General features: G+C 65.8%; 1 protein-coding gene across 1 annotated transcript in view; it reads right to left on the reverse strand.

Annotated features, from left to right (window-relative positions):
- Positions 1-16,554, reverse strand: part of NCS1 (neuronal calcium sensor 1) — a 29,751-nt gene extending 13,197 nt beyond the window's left edge. The window contains exons 1-2 of the mRNA XM_056108922.1: positions 16,428-16,554; positions 251-275 (exon numbers count right to left, since the gene is read on the reverse strand). Coding sequence (XP_055964897.1) covers positions 251-275; positions 16,428-16,491 — 89 coding nt within the window. The 5' untranslated portion in view covers positions 16,492-16,554. The remainder of the gene's footprint in view (positions 1-250; positions 276-16,427) is intronic.
- Positions 16,555-20,482: the final 3,928 nt, after the last annotated feature.

Consider the following 20,482-nt stretch of genomic DNA (forward strand, 5'->3'; position numbering starts at 1 on the left):
AGGACACCAGCTTCAGAACCTTCGTGGCAGCCAGCGTAGACGGCTCCGTGCCCGCTTGGAAGACAACCCACGACCCGCCCGCCAGGACGAAGGGTCGCAGAAGCCAGCCTAGGGCTCCCTAAAGGAGCAAGTGCCACTCCCTCCCCCGGGGCCCTGTGACCACCCACCCAAGGGGCACCCGGCCACGCAACCCTGCGCTGAGCGCCCACCCTGGGGCCCCCACGCCCAAGTTGGGGAACCTGCTACTCACCACTGCTGCACCTCCTTCTCCGTGACTGGAAGAGAAAAGAGAAAAGCCAGATTTTAGCGCAGAGATGGGCCCGGACAGATGCAGGGACAGGGTGGGGGACAAGCAGGGACGGGATGGGGGTGGGGTCGGGGACAGACTCGGGGACAGGGGCAGATGAAGGGCCGGGTTCGGGACATAGGACAGGGGTCCTGGGGGTTGGTGGACTCGGGGTCCTGGGGGCGGATGCACGGGGGTCCTGCAGAGTCCCCCGCCCCGCAACCCCCAACCACCCAAGGCCCGCACCCGCATTCCCCACACTGCCCCTCCCCGCCTCCCCCGCAACGCCCACCCCTGCCCGAGCCTCCGGCATCATCCCCCGCCCCCCCCCCCCCCAGTCTGCCGCGAGAGCAGCCGGGACATACGGACAGGGGTCCTGGGGCGGATGCACGGGGGTCCTGGGGGCGGGTGGACGGGGGTCCTGGGGGCGGATGCACGGACACGGGTCCACCCCAACAGGGCCAGCATTGGGCCACCCCCTCTCACGTGCGGGTGGGGGTCCCGGGAGGGGCCGGCCCTGGGGGGCGGCCCCCAGACTCGGTGCCCCCCGCCGCCCCGGGCTGAGTCACAGCCGGCCGAGCCCCTCGCGCGGTGCCAGGCAACCAGGCAGAGTGTTTTTCCGAGAACCGCTGAAGCTCGCGGCTGGCACTGCACCAGCTCCGCCCCCCACCCGCGCGGCCCCCGCGCCCCCGCCGCGCCCCCCCACAAACCCCACAACGCCCCCCTGCAGAGTCCCCCGCCCCGCAACACCCAACCCCCCAAGCCCCGCACCCGCATCCCCCACACTGCCCCTCCCCGCCTCCCCCGCAACGCCCACCCCTGCCCGCGCCGCCGGCATCGCCCCCCGCCCCCCGGGAGTCTGCCGCGAGAGCAGCCGGCGGGCACCGGCCCACGAGCCAGTCTGCGACGTCAATCAAACCGGCGAGGGCGGGCCGGAGCGAGGAGTCAGCCAATGAGCACACAGGAAGGGGGCGGGGCGGCCAGGGCGTGGGGCAGCGGGCCAGTGGGCCCTGGAGGGAAGTGGGTCCTCCCGTCAGGTCCCACCTGGGGAGCGCAAACCACGGGGGCGCCGGGATGGGATGGGCTGGCCCAGGCGGCCTCTTTTCAGCTCAAGGCTGGGTAGCCAGACCCACCCTCCCACCTCCCCAGACCCAGCCGCCCGCACCTGTCCTGGGGAGGGGACAGCGACGCCCCCGCACCCAGGGCCCGAGCCGCGCAGGGAGGGGCAGCAGCAGAGACAGGACAGCGCCCTGGGCAGCCGCGCAGCCATGGGGCTCCAGCACTCGGGGCAGGCGCCAGGGAGGGCAGGGCAGGGTCGCCCAAGGCCTCCACCACGGGGAGGCCAGGCAGGGACCTTGGCTGCAGCCCCCCTCTGGGCCCTGACAGTTTCCCCAGGCTTCTAGAAGCTCAGGGGGCATCCCCTTTCACACACACATATACACACATGTGCATGTACACATACATATGTACACATACATATACATACACACATACAGAGACACACACAAATACATACACATTCACACACACACACACACACACACACACACACACACACACACACACACAAGGGCCCTGGAGAAGCTTCCAGACACCTGCAGTGAGCTCCCTGGGTTCCTGGGAATCTCTGTGTGCGGGGGCAGGCTCTGCACACTCCACGGAAGAGCAGGCCTCCCCCCCCTCAGGATGTTGAAGCCCCCAGACAGCATGGCGCCTCCTGCCCAGACTGGTCACCCAGACCATTCACATCACAATTGGCCAGCTCCATGGAAGGTAAACTGAGGCAGGGAAAGTTCCAGAAATTAGGGGGAAAGTGACCGAGATCTCTGCAGTGGAATCCGCAGGGCCTGGGCAGGGCCTGGCCGGGGCCTGGGCCCCTGGGCCAGCCCCCAGACACAGAGCAAGGACAGGGCATAAGGGAGCAGCTGCCTTCAGTGTGACCAGTCCCCATTCAGGGGACACCCTCGTCTCTGTCAGCCCGGAGAGAAGGAAGGCGGCGGACGACTATGGGGTCCCCGTGCAGGCTGGGCCAGCCCCTGCCTGAAACCCAACTCTGACCCCTCACAGTGCTCCAGCACCCGCCTGGCCCCTCTTGAACCCAGAGAGCCCCAGGTGGCCCCCGTCTTTCTGTTTTGGGGGACCGCACCCGGCAGTGCTCAGGAATCACTCCCAGCAGCATTCCAGGACCCTAGGGGGTGCCTGGTCAGCCGCAAGGCAAGTGTCCCTGGTGTGGCCTCTGCCCTCCCACTCTGGGGAAAGTGTTTGGCTGTTTCTCCGTTGGCTCCCCCATCAGGGTAGGAGGGATGCTACCCCCTCCTGGCCACGTGGGGAAAGGACCATGATAGAGAGTGACCGGAGCCAGGCCCGGGGTCAGCCCAGAGATTCAGGTCATGGTAGACAAATCTCTGAGCCTCGGTTTGCCTGTCTGTGAATTGGGACCAGAGCCAGCTCCGGCCCAAGGGAGGGGCGTGGGCTCTGCTGGACCCCATGAGTGCTCCTGGCAACACCCTTCTCTCATCTGTACACCAACTCCCAGAGGCGACGGTGGGGCCCGATCCCGGGTCCCCCGGGAGACAGAGATGAGGCTCAGTCTCCGTGCTCAGGCTCCCGGTTCTTGGCAGCGCTGGCCACCTGGCCTCAGGCAAACGTGTGCCTTGTAGGAGCCGGACCCATAGCACAGCGGGGAGGACGCTTGCCTTACTCGCTGCTGACCTGGGTTCGATCCCCGGCATCCCATAGGGTCCCTCGAGCCCCTCCAGGAGCAACCCCTGAGTGCAGAGCCAGGAGGAACCCCTGAGCACGGCCGCGTGTGGCCTAACAAACCTTACAAAGAGAAAATGTGCTTTGTAGGCAGCGCTCGCCCACCATGGGGGGGGGGGGGGTTCTGGTAATGAGGCTCAAAGGGCCGGAGCCCACCTGGGCCTGCGGGAGGCCCCGGCTCCACCCCCAGCACCACATGGTTCCCTGGGCACCGAGCCAGGTGAACACTGTGGGGGGTGCCCCAAATGTGGAGGGGGCAGGCTCCAGGAGCACTGTGGGCCGAGCAGCTCCCTGGGGTAGCAGCTCCCAGACACAGCAGTGGGAGGGATTCACGCAGGGCACAGGCTGCCCACACGACCCCCCTTCCCGTGGCCCCCACACACGCAGCGCACACACCTGCCTGGGTCCGGGGGCCCTGAGTCCCCGACAGCAGCCCTGGGCAGCGCGGCCCCCAGCCCGAGCCGGGCGCCTGCACCCATCGCCCCTTCCCCCCCCCGCCCGTGGCAGCAGCCCCTCCTGCGGACACAACTCCTGGGCACTAGCTCCCCTTCCCACATGGGCAGGGACTGCAGGCAGGGCCCGGCCTGCGAAGCCTCTCCCAGAGGACCCCAGGCCTCCCTGCCCTCTGCAGACCACCCCGGGCTGCCTGCAGGCTGTGCTCCAGAGGGGTCAGGGACCCCGGGGCCCACACAGGGTCACCCAGCTGGCCTGGCTCCTCCAGCACCTTCCCCCACCGTTATACCCACAGTCTGCACCCTGCACCCTCCTCCCTGCACCCCTCACTCCTCCCTCCCCCTCCTCCCTGCACCCCTGCACCCTTCTCCCTGCACCCCTGCACTCTCCTTCCTACACCTCTCACTCCTCCCTTCCCCCTCCTCCCTGCACCCCTCCCTCCTCCCTGCACCCCCACTACTCCCTCCCCCATCCTCCCTGCACCCCACTCCTCCCTCCCCCCTCCTCCCTGCACCCCTGCACTCTCCTCCCTGCACCCCTGCACCCTCCTCCCTGCACCCCTGCACTCTCCTCCCTACACCTCTCACTCCTCCCTTCCCCCTCCTCCCTGCACTTCTCCCTCCTCCCTGCACCCCCACTACTCCCTCCCCCATCCTCCCTGCACCCCACTCCTCCCTCCCCCCTCCTCCCTGCACCCCTGCACTCTCCTCCCTGCACCCCTGCACCCTCCTCCCTGCACCCCTGCACTCTCCTCCTTCCCTCCTCCTCCCTGCACTCCTGCACCCTCCTCCCTGCACCCCTCACTCCTCCCTTCTCCCTCCTCCCTGCACCCCTCACTCCTCCCTTCTCCCTCCTCCCTGCACCCCTCACTCCTCCCTTCCCCCTCCTCCCTGTATCCCTCCCTCCTTTTCCCCCTCCTCCCTGCACCCCTCTCCCCTGCAACTCCCAGCAGGGGCGGCCCCAGGGCTCAGGAGTTCCCGGCACTGTGGGGCTGAGGCCTTGGCACTAGGGTCTGAGCCCGGCTCCCTGCCCCAGTCAGGGGGTGCTAAGGGGCCCACAGACCCAGGGAGGACAGAGCATGCGCAGAGTGGAAGGAGCCGGGCGCAGGGTGACGCTGGTGTCCTGGGGTACAGCACCAGGTTCGAGCTGCAGAGGCGGGGCCATAGCGGTAGGATAGTGGGGAGGGTGACCCCAGTTCGATCAACCCCTGGTACCCTGCAGGATGCCCCCAGCCTCCCTAAGTGCAGAGCCGGGAGTCAGCCCTGAGCACTGCCAGGTGTGGCTCAAAACCCCAAAAATAAAAATAAATAAAACACAGGCAGCTAAGAGGGAGACTTGCGGGCGCAGAGGGGTGAGCTCCCCAAAGACCCCAACAGGGAGAGACTCCCCAGAGCCCGTCTGTTTCCCAACTGGGCCCTTTGGAGCCACTGGAATTCTAGAACACTCTAGAACACTCCCGAACACTCTGGGACATCGCAGAACCTGGCAGCATGGTAGCAAGCTGATGTGGCACTCCTGGCTGAGAGGGGTCCCTACCAGGCCCCAACCCCCTTTACTGATGAAGACCCCAAGGTCTCCGATGGACTGGGAGAGCCCATCACAGCGACAACAACTAGAGCTGGGCCCGGGTCCACCTGGAGACGTCCAGCAGGACTCAAGGAGGCAGCTCAGAACCGGTCCTGCCCTGAAGGGGACATTCCTGCTGGGCGCCCCCCAGCCAGCAAGCTCCCGGCTGCAGGTGCCGGAAGGGGACACCTGAGGAGGGGTGCAGGCCTCAGCTGCAGGCACAGCAGCCCAGGCACGGTTGGTGCCTCCCCTGGGACAGGCCCGTGACCTTCAAACAGCACTCTAGAGCACCAAGCCGGGAGGGTGTTTGCCCGATACGCAGCAAACCCGGGTTCGATCCCCGAGCACCGCCAAGAGTGATCCCCCTCAAACTAAAACAAACCAACAAAGCAAAAACCGTCCAAGAGGAGCGAGAGACAGAGAGGGGAGGCTCCGGCCCCGCATGCAACCAACCCGGGTTCGATCCCCGGCACCATGTGGTTCCCTGAGCACAGAGCCAGGAGGGATCCCTAAATCCCACAGGGTTTGGCCCAGCCCCCTCCCCAAATCATACAAACATGGGATCCGAGAGACAGTCTGGGCTGGGTGCAGCTCTGCCCTGCATGGTCCCCCCAGTCCCACCAAGGGTGGCCAGAAAGAGAAAAGGCCGGAACCGAAAAGATTAGAGCAGACGCGGGTTTGGAGGGTGACCTTCTTCCGGGCCTGCCGGAGCCCAAAACTGGGGCGACTGGTCTCACCGGGGAGGCCCAGGTCTTGCCTGGAGACTCCGACTCCCGAGCGTCGCCGTCCCCCGGCCACGGCGCTCCAGATTAACGGCCCCACTCGCGACGTGCCTGAGCAGAACCCTGAACAGGGGCACTCACCCTCCTGCACCTGTGGGGGTCGCCAGCCCGCCCCCCCCCACCTCAGCCTCTCCCCTCGCGGGAAACGGGGGCCGTGCGCAGTGACAGCTTGTGTGTACCAACCCGGGGACGGGAGCGTCGTGTAACCGTCGGGGCGGCTTGGCAGGTGGCCACGGCGACATTTGCTTTCTACAACTCAGCTATTTCTGGCTAATAACCGAGCTGGGTCCAGGCTGACAGCCCCTGTCTCCTCCGTCTGTCTGTCTGTCTGCCTGTCTCTCAGGCTCACACACACAGCCCCGCACTGTGGCCAGTCTCAGAATCTTCCAGAAGACAGAACCTGGAAGGAAACTACAGACTCCACTTCCTTGAGACCCAGGGAGAGGGCGACCTGGAAGTGGGGGTTCTCGGGGGGCCCCCGTGGAGAAATGTTCAAACGTTTCCGGCCAAGTGCCCAGAAATTCAGGTTGGCCTCGTGGCGCCCACACTTTCCAGGTACTGGACAAGGTCAGACGCTGCTGAGGGGGACCTGAGGTACCTATTCATGGGGCGGGTCTTCTGGACCCAACACCTATGAGGGCAGCGGGGAGGGCTCTTGCCTTGCCTGAGGCTGACCCTGGTTCCAGCCCCGGCATCCCATAGTGTCCCCCGAGCACTGCCAGGAGTGAGCCGTGAGCACAGAGCCAGGAGTCAGCCCCAAGCACCACCAGCTGTGGCCCCAAACAATGACGACAAAGAGCTGAGGGTGCGGCCAGCCCGGCTACAAGGTCACCCCGCTGCCAGGACGGGCCCCCATGGCACTGCCCTCCTGTGGCCCCCGCCTGCCGGTCCCTCTCCCCAACCCCTGCATGTCCCGGGGGACTCTAGCCCTGGACTGTGCCCCCAAAGTACCCCCTGCAGGAAAAAAAACCCTACTCTGGGCCTTCCCGACACCTCCTCCCTCATTAGCACCCCCAAACTTAGCAAATACGAATTCAGGTTCAAGTCCAACAGAGCCGGGGGCAAACACTGGATGGTTTCCTCACCTCCTCCAGGAAGCCTGCCAGCATGCCCCCACACCAGGCAGACCCCACAGCACTGTGGTCCTGACGGACTCAGCCTGGCCTGCTCTCTGACCCCGCCAGCTCCCAAATGGAGAACATTGGGTGGGTTTCCTTTGATCCATATCCTGAGACCCCCGAAAAAGTGGAAGCAGGGAGTAGGGGCTGCACTTGGTGGGTGCGGCCGAGGGGGTGCTCCGGCCCTGCCCCCGGGCTGGCAAGAGGCAATGGCTCCCCGCGCTGGGGTGTCAACGTGTCTATTTTGACGGCTACCGTGAGTTTTAATTCCGTGTGTGCCCAGCAGCCCGGCACAGGGCCTCATGGTCCAGGGGGCTCAGCAGGGAGGAGGTAAGGGGGTCAGCAGGGAGGCAGGGAGGGAGTCAGCAGGGAGGCGGGGAGGGGGCCAGCAGGGTGGTGGCCACAGGCCAAAGCGGTTGCCTGGAGCCCTGCGCACCCCGTGCCAGTGCCCGGCCGTGGTTTGGAGCAGTGGGAGGCCAGGCTCTGTACCCCCACCCTGTGCCAAAAATAGCCACCTCCCGCCTTGGCGCAGGAGTGTCGGCTCCCACAGTGAGGCAGAAGCCGCTGGCAGCCGGTGGACCCTGAGAGCCCAGCCCCGGCAGGCCGAGAGTCCCAGGGTGCAGGCGAGGCATAGGCCGAACCCCCAAGCCCCCAGCCGGCCCAGCGCATCTGTCCTGGCCGATCCCCCTTGGAGGGGCGCCCGCTGGGCCCAGACTATGCCAGCCCCTCAGGAAGGGCTCCTGCCGGGCTTGGGGTGGCGCTGTGTCTGCGGACAGGAGAGCCGGCCCGGTGGCTGAGTCCCGGGTCTGGGCCCATCCCGGGCAGGGAGGAGGCCGGCGGGTTCCCGAGCCTCTGCTGGACCCCAGGAGTCCTCTGTGTCCCCGGGCGCGGGCGCGGCCAGGCCGGGAGCGGAAGTGGGGGTGGCGGTTTGTGTCCGCAGAGCCAGGTGGGTGGGACCCGCATGCGGCCCAGGACACCGCAGCCTTCAGCCTGTCACCAGAGCACCAGGGCAGGCCTTCGCTTTAGGAGAGAAGCCGGTTCTGGCCCCCAAAAGGCCGGAGCGGCGGGGCGGGGAGGCGGGAGCCGCTTCCTTGGAGAAGCGACAAAGCCAAGTGCTATTTCTGCTGTGGGTTAAACATTCCTCAAAGCCGCATTCCTCCCCGCCCTCCCCTCCCCCCTCCCCTCTTCCTCCCTCCCCTCCTTCTCCTCCCCCTCCTCCCTCCTCTCCTCCCTCCCCGCTTCCTCCCTCCCCCCTTCCCTCCGCCTCCTCCCTCCCCCTCCTCCTTCCTCTCCCTCCTCCCTACCCCATGATGGCAGGGCTGGCAGCTTCCTGGGGCCAGGGAGGGGGGACAACACAGCTGCCCTTCCCGGGCATGCAGGGAGCACGTCCCCAGTGCGTGGGGGGAAGCACTGAGAACAGGCGACCGATGGGGAAACTGAGGCACTGAGTGGGGCAGCCAAAGCCTCAGCAGAGTTCTGCAGGGCCCAGACCCTGGACCCGAGGGAGACCCAGCTCCACTCCCAGGAGCCTGGAGGGCAGGGCTGATAAGGGGGTCCCCAGGCCTGCGCCCCAGGTGGTGGGGGAGGGGCCTGTCTCTCATCTCTCACCTACGTGGGGGGGGGAACACCCTGGGTCCCCCCAGCTGCATCAGGGTGGCTCCTGCCACAGGCCCCCCGTCCCCTGTGCTCGAGGGGGCGCCCACCCCAGCTGGGCCGGGCACACGCCCCACAATGCTCCCTGAGCAGTGCCCACTCCGCCCCTGTCCCTGGAGCCTCCTGCCTCCCCGGGAGCCCTGAGAGCTGAGGACGCTGAGGCAACACAGGTGCAGCCCAGCCCAGCGAGGCCTTGGCTGTGCCCGGAGCCTGCCGGGCCTCCCTCCCCTGTGCCTGCTGCTGAGCCGGCATCCCCGGGCAGAGGGCACCTGCTGCCCACACATCCGGCCTGTCTGTGCCCCTGCCTGCTGGGCCCACCTACACACGACACCGCCCCCCACACACGCACACGCCAGGCCCTACTCACACACACACATACACATGCGGGTCCACACACATACACACGCACACACATGCCAGGCCCCATTCACACACACAAACATGCACACACATATGCTAAAACCCACTCACGCACACACACACATGCACACACGCCAGGCCCCATGCACCCACATGCACGCACACATGCGCCCAGCCCTGCCACGCGCACACACGTGCATGTACACACACACTGGGTCCCATGCACGCACACACACACAAACACACTCCAGGCCCCTGGCACGCGCGCACACACACACACATAAACTCCAGGCCCCACACATACACACACGCATGAGCCAGGCCCCATGCACGCATGCACACACACGTACATACCCTCCTTGCCCCTTATTTACACACACAAAGGCTCACCCACTCCTGACCCGCACGGCGACCCTGGCATTCACACGGAAACTGGCGCCTGCGCCCGCACCCACCCGCCCACCCACGCCCAGCACCCATGTTCCCGCAGGCTCAGCAACCCCCAGTCCCTGCCATAGTTCCACCCACCTGGACCCTTCCCCACCACCCAGCCATGGCCCCCAGTCGCACAGTGGGTGGGGGCCTCCTCCAGCTGCCCCCCGACCCCCGCATCTCAGTCTCATTTCAGAAGCAGCAGCGCTGGGGAGGGGCCGCCGGGGCCCACGCCTGTCCCAGGTTTCGCCAAGAGGCAGGAGCAGGGCCTTCGGCTCTCTCCTTGTTTTGTTTTGGTGGTGGTGGTGGTGGTGGTGGTGGTGTGTGTGTGTGTGTGTGTTTGGGGCAGGGTTGTTGTTATTTGCATTTCCTTAGGGCTTATGCCTGGCTGCATGCAAGGCAGGGCCTTAACCCAGCAAATCCAGGCTCAGGGGTCCCTGTTCCAAGGAGGATCTTCACCCCGGGATCTTGCCCTCTTGCTGATCTTCATGTTGGACAGAAAGGGAAACTGAGTCAGTGAGAGTACTGACGGCCTCAGAGTCCAGTGTCCTGGGGTCGAGAGATGTTATAGCGGGCAGGGCACCTTCCAGCCAAGGTTCGATCCCCGGCATCCGGGGTGCTGAGCCAGGAGGAAGCTCTGAGCACAGCCGGTGTTTCCCCCGGACAAAAGTCAAGTCCACTGTCCTGCCACCAGGGGCCAGCCCCTGCTTCAGTCTCCGGCCCTCCAAGGCTGCGTCCACGCAGGCTTCCCTCCCCAGCTGGGTGAGTGTGAGCCCAGGATAGATGACCACGGCACCATGCTCCTGACTGGGGCCGCGGCTCCCGTGACCCCCACGCTGATGAGCATCCCTCAGTGAGAACTCGGACCCTGGGTCAGCATCACCCAGAGCACAGCGAGGTCCATCCTCACCAGGTCATGCGGCCAGCACACGGCAAGTGATCGCGACGACCAGAGAACCCCCCACCCTGCACGGCTGTCCACACACGTCCCCCCGCAGAGTCCCCCTCCCAGAGGCTGGAGAGCATGACGCAGATAGCTAGCACCCCACCCTCAAGTCCACACACTGAACTGCTGGGGCCTCAGCCTTGTCACCAGAGAGGCAATGAGACCCCTTGGGCATCACTTAGGCATGTTCCGCCCCCACCCCAACACCGCGGGGCTGGAGATACGCTATCTCAAGGCTCTTGTCTTGCATGCAGCGGACCCTGGTTCCGACCCCAGGACCACAGAGGGTTCTCCCAAGCACCGACCAGGGCTGATCCCTGAACCAGAGCTAGTTGTGCCCCCTAAACAACCCCAGGCTTGGTGCCAAGAAGAAATATTTAGGACAAGATGAACCACATGAGAATCAATTTCCATAACAAGACACCCGCATCCCCACCCAAGGCCCAGCTAAGTCCCATCAGAGGAGCCAGCTGCCACAAGGCCACGCCCTGTGGGAGGAGCAGCACCAACAGGCCCCGCCCTAGGGAGGAGCCAGCACTCAAGGCCCCGCCCCATGAGAGGAGCAGCAGTCATAGGCCCCGCCCCGAGGGAGGAGCAGCAGCCACATACTCCGCCCCATGAGAGGAGCAGCAGTCACCGGCCCCGCCCCATGAGGAGCCAGCACTCAAGGCCCTGCCCCAAGGGAGGAGCAGCAGCCACAGGCCCCCACCCTATGGGAGGAGCCAGTAGCAACAGGCCCCCCCACCCCGTGGGAGGAGCCAACAGTCAGCCCCCTACCCTGAGGGAGGAGCCAGCAAGCATAGCCCCGCCCCCTGCCCTGTGGGAGGAGCCAGCAGTCCTATGTTCTGCCCCGGGGGAGGAGTGAGCAGTCACAGGCCCCACCCCAAGGGAGGAGCAGCAGCCACAGGCCCCACCCCGTGGGAGGAGCCAGTAGCAACAGGCGCCCCCCACCCTGTGGGCGGAGCCAGGAGTCAGCCCCCTGCCCTGTGGGAGGAGCCAGCAGTCCCATGTTCTGCCCCAGGGGAGGAGTCAGCAGTTGCAGGCCCCGCCCCGTCGGCCCCAGGAATAGATGCTGGAACCGGGAACAGCCTTTCTCTGGACCTACTGAAGATGGTGAGAACAAAGAGAGTCCATCAGTACTGACGGCAGGAGAAGGCCCCAGCTCACCTTCTCGGGAGCAGCCCAACAACTTCTCAGCAGAAGCCCTTGCCACGTGTTCCTAGCCTGCGGCTGTGCCACCTTAGGGTCTTGATCTTCAAATAGAAATCTGGCTTCATGACTTTGGTTTGTGGGGGTCACACCTGGCCATGCTCGGGGGCTTCTGCAGGCACTGTCTCCCCCACCCCTCAGGAAGGGATGGGTTCCAAAGCCCGGCTGCTCACACACATGGGTGGGTGCTTCAAACCCGGGATGGGGAGGGGGCGGGAGGGAGTACACAACCTTGACTTTGTAACTTCACAATGGAGCCACTGTACCAGGTCCTCAGCCGAAAATCACCTAGATGGGCCCTCCTGGGAGCCCACGGAGGCCCCTCGCATCACCAACTCCTGAATTTGCTGCACACCAGGGTGCTCTTGGGGGCTCCTGGGGTGTCTCTGCCACTCCCCGCTGCCCCCAACCTCTGCTCAGGGTCACAGCCTGGCCCAGAGAGCAGCTCCTGCATGATGCGAGGACCCCTGGGGACAGAAACCAGAGGAGGCAAAGGGGCAGAACCATGAGGAGGGGAGCCCTGACCTTGTGGTACCCAGGCTGAAGCCCCCATCCCCTACGGTGCTCCAGCCCCCATGGCTGCCCCAGCAATGCAGCGGGGAGGAAAGGGAGAAAAGGGAGGAGGCCCCTGAGTCTGCTCCCCACACAGGGTTTGGCTGCCTTACAGCTCCGCCCGGGCCTGGTGCAAGGCCCCGTGGGCAGCGTGGGCAGCAGAGAGGGGCAGAGGCCTGGGCTCAGAGCAGAGATAGGCCTACTTCCCCAAGGTCAGAGCGGGGGCGGGGGGGGGGGGGGCAGATACATCTCACATCTCAACAAACAACAAAGTATCCTGCCAGGCACCACCTGGGTGAGGCTGTGGCTCCACCCCTCCACGGCCTCGGTTGGACAAGGGGCTGCGCCTCTCAGCACACACTCTCAGCACATGTGTGCGTGCAGCAGGGAGCCCGCAGGCCATGGCCAGGAGGCGGCACACTGGATATGGGTGCACATACAGAGTGAGCATGTACACTGCACCCAGCACACACGATGCATGTACATAGGGTGAATGTACCCAGGATACGAGTACATCGGATTGTGTACCCAGGATGCACATCGACAGGGTATGTGTAAACAGGACACGTTACATCAGACGCATATGCAAGACATATGTACTCAGGATGCATGTATATCAGATGTATTACATAGGATGCGTGTCCGCAGGATACACGTAAACAAGATGCATGTCCACAGGGTGTGCGTACCCAGGAGGCATGTCCACAGGATGCATGTACATAGGGTGCACAAAATCAAGATGATTGCCCATAGGATGTGAGTACCCAGGATGCATGTGCCCAGGGTACATGTACACAGAATGCATGTACCCAGGATGTGTGTCCGCAGGATGCGTGTCCACAGGGTGCGTGTAATCAAGATGAATGTCCACAGGGTGTGTGAACCCAGGATGCATGTGCCCAGGATGCATATACACAGGATGCATGTACCCAGGATGCATGTGCCCGGGACACATATACACAGGATGTGTGTACACAGAACGTGTGTACACAGGATGCATGTACACAGGGTGCATGTACCCACAATGTGTGCTCACAGGGTGCGTGTCCACAGGACGCAGCACACAGGGTGTGTGTTCATGAGATACTGAGGAATTCCAGCTACACCCCAAAAGCAAGGTTACCCTTTGCCTAATCAGGCCCCCTACACCCCACCTTCCTCAAAGCACAAAGGGTGCCAGCTACTGCTCGCCCCGTGGCACTGCCCTGCAGAGCTTGGGGGTGCTGATGAGAGAATGCCCCATAGGAAAGGGCCTGTTGTGCCCTCTCCAAATTCCCAGTGGCCCCCAGATCCAGGTGGGAGGTCCCCTTCTCAACTCTGGCTGCCTGACCCCCCGAGTAGGAGCCCCCCCACACACACACTGCTAAGCTTGGGGCATCAGGACTAGCCAGAGACCCAAGGTTGGCATCAAGGTCAAGACAGGTCTGCAGTAACGGAGGGCACCCAGGAGGAGGTGAGCCCCTGTATCTGGACAGAGGGACCAGGGAAGTGAGCACCACAGGTGAGGCTCGAGGTGCCCGCCTCCCGGGGGGCTGGTGCCTTGGCACTACAAACTGTGTCTTCAGCCTAAGTGGGTAGGGGTCCCCTCTTTGTTCCTGCTCTCCCTCCGCCCAGCAGAGTGGACCTGCAGAGGGGATGAGGCGGGCTTGTGCAGGATGGGCAGGAGAGGGGCAGCTCCTGCGGGTGAAGCCAGAACCTGCAACGGAGTTGGGTGATGCTGGGGGCTACTCCCGGCTCAGTGCTCACAGGCCGCTCCTGGAAGTGCTCTGGGACTCTGTTGTGCTAGCAATGACTGTGTAATATCCTGAGGGGGGCCCTCCCTCCCCTCTCCTCACAGTCAGGCACTGGGCAGACATCCCCATTTTGCAGACGGTAAAATCGAGGCTCAGAAGTCTGTGCCCAGGCACAGAGGGCTAAAAAGAGGCCCTCACACCGCAACAAAGTGGGTCCAGTCTCAGAGACGCGAACCCTAAGCCTGCATGGGGGACTCCGCATCCCCCACCTCCGCAGAGGCTCCCGCCGCACCCTGATATGATCAGAGCCCCGAAGGGGATCCTTGGGGCCAGCAATGTCAGCGCTTCTTGGGCAAACGGTGGCTGTCACACGAGGCCCAACACAGGGGGTTGCGGCCGGATGGATGCAGGTCTGAGGTGTGGCGCATCCACTCACCCAGACTCGGGGCCGGCCTCTGGGCTCCCCCTGGCCGAGGCCAGGACCCCAGAACCTGGAGCTACTCAGGCACGAGACCCTGGCCACGGGAAGGCAGATTCCAAGCCGGAACCACGGGGGCAAGCCGGGACCCACGAGTGACTCGCCGGTGGGGAGACCTCCCTTGGCACCCCCGCCCCTACCACGAACCCGAACCAAGAGGGGCCATCACAGGAAGCCGGCTAGTGGGGGCCCGACAGACAGTACAGTGGGGAGGACGCTTGCCTTGCACGCGGCCCACGCGATTCCATCCTCATCAGCCCGTAAGGCCCCCGAGCTTCGCTAGGAGAAAGCCCCGAGCACCATCACTAAGTGTGGCGCGCCCCCACCCCAGTGAGCCCAGACTTGATAAACAGGCACCCACCCCGCACGCGGAGCAGATGCAGCTGGCAAGAGCCGGGGAGACAGAGGCAAATGAACCCCACTATCCCCACAGACTCCCCACCACCACCAGCCCCCACTAACTCAGCGGAAAGCACCCCCATCTACGGAGCCTTTGCAGAGAGCCCGGGCAGGCAATAGGCCCAAGCTCAGCACACCTGGGGGTCCCCAATTCCCTCTAACATCCCCAGAGGGGGAAACACCCCTTGACACCTCAGCGGGAATTAACGAGCTGCAATTCTTTGCTTTCAGGATTTTTATTTGGGTTTTTTTTTTTTGTGGGGGGACACTGGGTGGTGCTCAGGGGTAACTCCTGGCTCTGCACTCAAGAATGACTCCTGGCTGTGCTCTGGGGGTGCCCGGGATCGAACCCAAGCGCCCTCCTGCTGGTCTTTCTCTCCAGCCCTCAGCAGCACCCGTTCTGAGGGGCTTCCGGGGTGAGGCTCTGGAGCCTGAGGGTCTTGGGAGACCCTTGCCGGTGGGTGTGCAGCGCCTCAGTCTCCAGCTCCCGCAATGGGGAGAAACGTGGTACTCGATGCTAACGGTTCAGAAACTCCACTGGCGTTGCCGGCCATAGCAGCTGGTGGGGGCCTGCCTGCTCCACAGAGGGGACCCGGCGGTGGCGGCCTAGAGACCTGTGAGTCTCATGACGCCACAGCGGCTCTGGAGGCGCCTGGGAAGCGGGTCAGGATCCAGGCGGGGCCGTAGGAGCGGCCACTGAGACTGGGTCTCGCCCACCAGCCCCTGCTGGGGAAAGCCCCCCCTCTCCATGTTCCCAGAACAGGGGGGAGGGCCGGAGGGGTGCCAGGGCTGGAGCAGAGATGTCGGGTGCCCAGAGGACCCACGGACCGTGGGTGGGTGGGGTGGGGTCCACAGCAATACACCGCAGGCAGCGGCTCACCCGCGCCCACCACACCAGCTCTGGGTGGCAATCTGCTGTCCCCAGCAGGGGTGCAGGGGGCTGGACCCTGGGGGCTTCCAGGGATGGGCTCTGCCAGTGACCTCCCCCCCGCCCCGCAGATGGGACAGCCCCCCCCCCAAACCGGTGTGGTCAGAACCCAGTGCCGTTAACCCCTGCCGTGCCAGCTCCGGGGTGGGGGGCGCAGGGTGCAGGGAGTGCTCCGTGGGCATGAAGGCAAGAGGGGGCCGGAAGCTGGACATCGGCCAACGGGGGGGCGACCCCAGAGCGGGATCCAGGGGAGTCGGAACCGGTGGCCCGCAGTGCCCGCGCTGGGGGAACCCGTGGCTCCCGGCTCTCGGCGGGGCGAGAGAAAGGCGGGCAGGGGTCCGGGGGAGCCTCCACGGCGAAATGCTGCAGCCTGGGACCTTCACAGCGGTCACCGCGGCCACGGGCGCCCTGACAAGCCTCCGCACCCCCCCCCCCGACACACACACACGATCCGGGCCAAGGAGGGGGCGACAGGCCAAGCTCGCAGCGACAGCGTGATGCGTGAATCACCGCCGCGCCGCGCGCCCGCAACGGCTCGGCTCTGCGCAGGCAGCGCCCCCCGGCCGGGCCCTCGGCCCCCGGCCCGGCCCGGCCCCCGCCCCGCGCCCCGCGCCCCGCGCCCCGCGCCCGGGTCCCGGTCCCGCGGGCGGCGGGCGGGCGCGGAGAGTCGGGCGGGGGGCGCGGGCTCCCGGGGACACCGGCCCCGCGCGCGCGGGGGGCCCCGGCGGCGGTGGGGGAGGGGCCCGGAACAAAGGCCGGCGGCGGCACTCACAGTACGTCTTCCTGGTCAGCTCCTCCACAACTTCGGGCTTCAACTTGCTGTTGGATTTGCCCATGGTGGGCGCCGCGGCCCCGCCGCCCGGGCCGGACCCCGTCGGGGCGCCCAGCGGGAGCGGCGGGGCGGGCGCGGCCGGGGCGGGGCGCGCGGCGGGGCCGGCCGGGCCGCGCCTTTGTCTGCCCGGGCCGGGCCGGGCCGGGGCGCGGGGCGGGCGGTGCGGCCGCGGTCGTCCCTGGTTACTGGGCGCCGCGACACATGCTCCGCGGCTGCGCTCTCCCGCCGCCCGCCGCGCTCCCGCCTCCCGCCCGCACCCGCCGGGGCTGGACCCGGAGCCGCCACTCAGCGCCGGCGCCTCCTCCCGCCCCGCACCCGCCCGGCCCGCGCCCCGGAGCTCGCCAACGCCGGTGCCCGCCGTGGGGCCCGCGCGCGCGCGCACACACACACGTGCACACGCACACGCGCGCAAGCGTGCACACACGCACACACGTGCAGACACACGCGCACGCACACACACGCACACGGGAGCGCACACCTGCACACACACGCACACTCGCGCGCAAACGTGCACGCACACGCGTGCACACACGTGCACACACGTGCAGACACAAACACGCGCACGTACACATGCAGTCACACACACAGACACCGGTGTGGGAGCGCACGCACGTGCACACATGCTTAGACACGCACACACATCGTGCAGACACATGTGCAGACACACACATGCGTACACACATGCAGACACAGACACATTCACACACACACATACGCACACACAGACACGTGGCCGCAGCCCGCTCAGGGGATGCAATTCATTCACTGAATGTGGATGGGCAGGGAGCAGGGTAGGGACAGCCCAGCACATGGAGTGTGGGATGTGGGGGGCCCACGGGGAAGGTGGCCTCTAGGCCCACTGGGATCAGATGGAGACCGGAGCTGGTCAACCCTTCTCCGCTCACACTGGAGCACTGCAGGAGGCCTCACTCGCTGCCCAATCCTGTCCCTGGGCTGCTGGGCCTCTAGGTTCCCACGACCAGACTCGGCAGGGCCTCCTTGTGGCCAGGCAGGCGCCGAGGCCCACTGAGGACCCCCAGCACCCCACGTTCCTCTCCAGCGAGCCCGAGATTCAGCTTGTCTGTGGGATTCCTCCAAGGCAGGCTGTCTTCTCTCTCTGGGGAGGCACACTCAGCCGGTGGAGCTGGGGACACCACACGGGCAGTGACTCTAAACTTAGGTTCTGGAGCCCCGGACTTGGAGACAGAGACAGACAGACGCTAAGACCCTCCTCCAAGCCCCCATTACAACCGTCTCTGAAGGCTGCACTGGGCCCAGGCCCAGGACAAGCCTAGTGGGTGGGAGGTTCACTTACTGGGGGCACAGAGCCCAGAGCTGGGACAGGAGCACGCGGAGTCCCGGCAGGCACCAGCAGGGGGCGCCAGCAGCAGGGTGGGCCTGGCCCTGAGGTATCTGGGGGGTGCGGGGCACAGCCCCCCACACTGTGCCCAGCCATAAAGGTCCATTTCCCCGCGGGGGGACTCACAGGTGTCCCAAGTCAGCTGCCTTGCAGCCCCAAATCAACCTGATAACAAAGGCCATAAGGAGGAGAGGGCCCGGGGAGCAGGGCAGAAACGGGCGGCAATGGGTAGAAACGGTCCTGCGGAGCCGCTGGCAGTCACAGAACAATGAGACACAGATGAGCAAGAGTCCGGCTGTTGGGGGGGGGGGGCTACCATGGGGGGAGGGGCTAGGGGGCTGGAGGCTGGGGGCTGGGGGTTTGCATAGGCCAGCAGGGGGGGGCCAGAGAGCTGGAGGGCACTTGCCTTGCACGCAGCCATCCCAGGTTCTCCCCCCGGCACCCCACAGGGTCCCCAGCCCCGCCCGGAGTGATCCCTGAACACCAGCAGGTGTGGCCCCCAGACTAAACCGAAGCAAGCATACTCCAGTGGTCAGTTCTGACTGCTTCCAGCTCGTCCTGGGGGGCACTACTCCAGGACTGCAGAGACCCCCGAGGGTCTGAGTGGGGTTTGGGATGGTGTCAGTGGACCTGAAGAGAAAGGGCAGGAACAGCTGTCACACCAACACCTGAGTCCCCCGCACAGGTCCAGGCAGGGGACAAGGGCCTCATGCCCACCGCCCAAGGGCCCTGTAGGTGGGAGAGGGGGCAGGGCCCGTTATCCTAGTCTGCCCCCTGGTGGCCTCCGGGAGAGAGAGGCCACACCCACTGCCACCGCCCAGCTCCCTCTTTTGGGGGCCAGGAGCACTTGCAAGGCAGGGAGACCCCCCCCCCCGCGCCGCGTTAGCGGGGGCAAAAGGAGTCAGAAAGGGAGGGGACGTCTCCCAGCACCCCACAGGCTCCTGGACCTTCAAGGCTAACAAGCCAGTGCCCAGGACACCCGTGGGTGCCAGGCAGGGTCTGCTGGGGGGGCCCTTCTCTGCCCGGGGGCCCTTCCTTCTCCCCGTGTTCACGGTGGAGTTGGCAGCGACCCTGGATTTGAAGGTGAGGGCACATTTATGACCTTCAGCCAGGCGTCGTGCCTTCTGTGAGTCAGACAGACACACATAAAGGTGACCCTGGGGTGGGGGGTTGGCCGCAGATCAGGGGTCTGAGAATCTGGGTCGGGCTGAGCATCCACCTCAAGGGCTCCCGCAACTTGGCCGTGCGCCTGGACCAACGAGGAAGGACGGAAGAGACGCGGTTTGCGCCAGGCCCGGTCGTGCTTGGTGGTGCAGAGACGGACCAGCGGGAAGGGCACGGGCCTGGTGCACTGGCAAGCCAGGATGGATCCCCGGCCTGGTTCCCTGAGACCGGCTGGGGGTGACCCCCCAAGCGCAGGCCCAGGAGCCAACCCCGAGCACTGCCGGGTGTGGCCCCAAACCAGAACAGTCGCTCCCGCCAGTGGCCAGGTGAGACGGGCGGCAGCAGCGGCTAGGGGCGGCCGGCTGCGGGGGTCTTGAGAGGGTCTGACTCCTGGGGCTGCTGGGGGACCTGCGCCCCCGCATCCCGCACCAGTGCAGGGTCAGGCTTCATGGATGGGGGCTGCCAGGAAAACGCTGGGCACTGGGCAGCTGGGAGAAGATTCCAGAAGCCTGCCGAGCCAGTGTGAGCACGAGCTGGGGGCCCTCCCAGGGACCTCCAAGTGTCAAGGTCAAGTGTCAGCCCACCCCAGGCCTCTCATGAAGGTACGTCCCTACCTCCACTGCCCTTCACATACCCCGGGGTCCAGGTCCCGCAAGGGAGGGGGTTCTCTGGCAGTACCTGCGCCCTGACCGACGCCAAGACCCTGTCAGGAGGCCTGGGGGCCACCCTCCCCCCAGCCAGGCTCCGGCTGTGTGGGCCCCGGGAACCACAGAGAAGGGACATTCGCTCCGTGCAAGTGATGCTCGGGACCGGCAGGACCGGCAGCTCAACGGGGACGGGGCAGGGGACTATCCGACACTGCTAACGGGTCCCTAGCAGTGGGGTGGGGGGAGCGAGGCTGCATGGCCCAGCTCCTCCAAGCACAGTGCTCTGCCGAGGCTCCCGGACGCAGTGGCAGGATCAGACCAGCGAGGGGGCTGGAGCGACAAGCCGCAGCTTCTCTGAAGAGCGGCCGTGCAGAGAGCGCCTGCGGGTGGGGCGGAGCGAGGCAGACACCAGTCCCCGCTGGAAGGCCTGATCATCTGTGTCCCTGTCACAGCGCTGGGCAGGGAGTGCCACCCGCGTGCTCACTCCCACAGGTCACCCGAGCTCTCACTCGGGTGCCCGTGCTCCTGCGCTGGGTGAGGTGCCCCACAGGGCTCTGGGCCTTCACGACAGCATCCTGAGGGCCGCTCTGAGCCCCCTCCTCAGTCACGGCCACTCGAGGCCCCACAGGCCCCCCCCCCACCTTCCCTTTCCACACACTCCCCCGCTGGGCCTGGGGAATGGAAGAGAGAGGGCCCCTGCACCCGAAGCCCCAGACCGGCTGCCTCTCTGGACACTGGCGGCCTGGGTCAGCACCGTGTGGTCGTGGAGAGAGGCCAGGCCCAACCCACTGCCAGACCCTACTGGGAAGGGCGGCAGCAGCCCC

This window comes from Sorex fumeus, unplaced genomic scaffold (assembly GCF_029834395.1).
Source record: "Sorex fumeus unplaced genomic scaffold, SorFum_2.1 ptg000233l, whole genome shotgun sequence".
In the NCBI taxonomy this organism is placed as follows: domain Eukaryota; kingdom Metazoa; phylum Chordata; class Mammalia; order Eulipotyphla; family Soricidae; genus Sorex; species Sorex fumeus.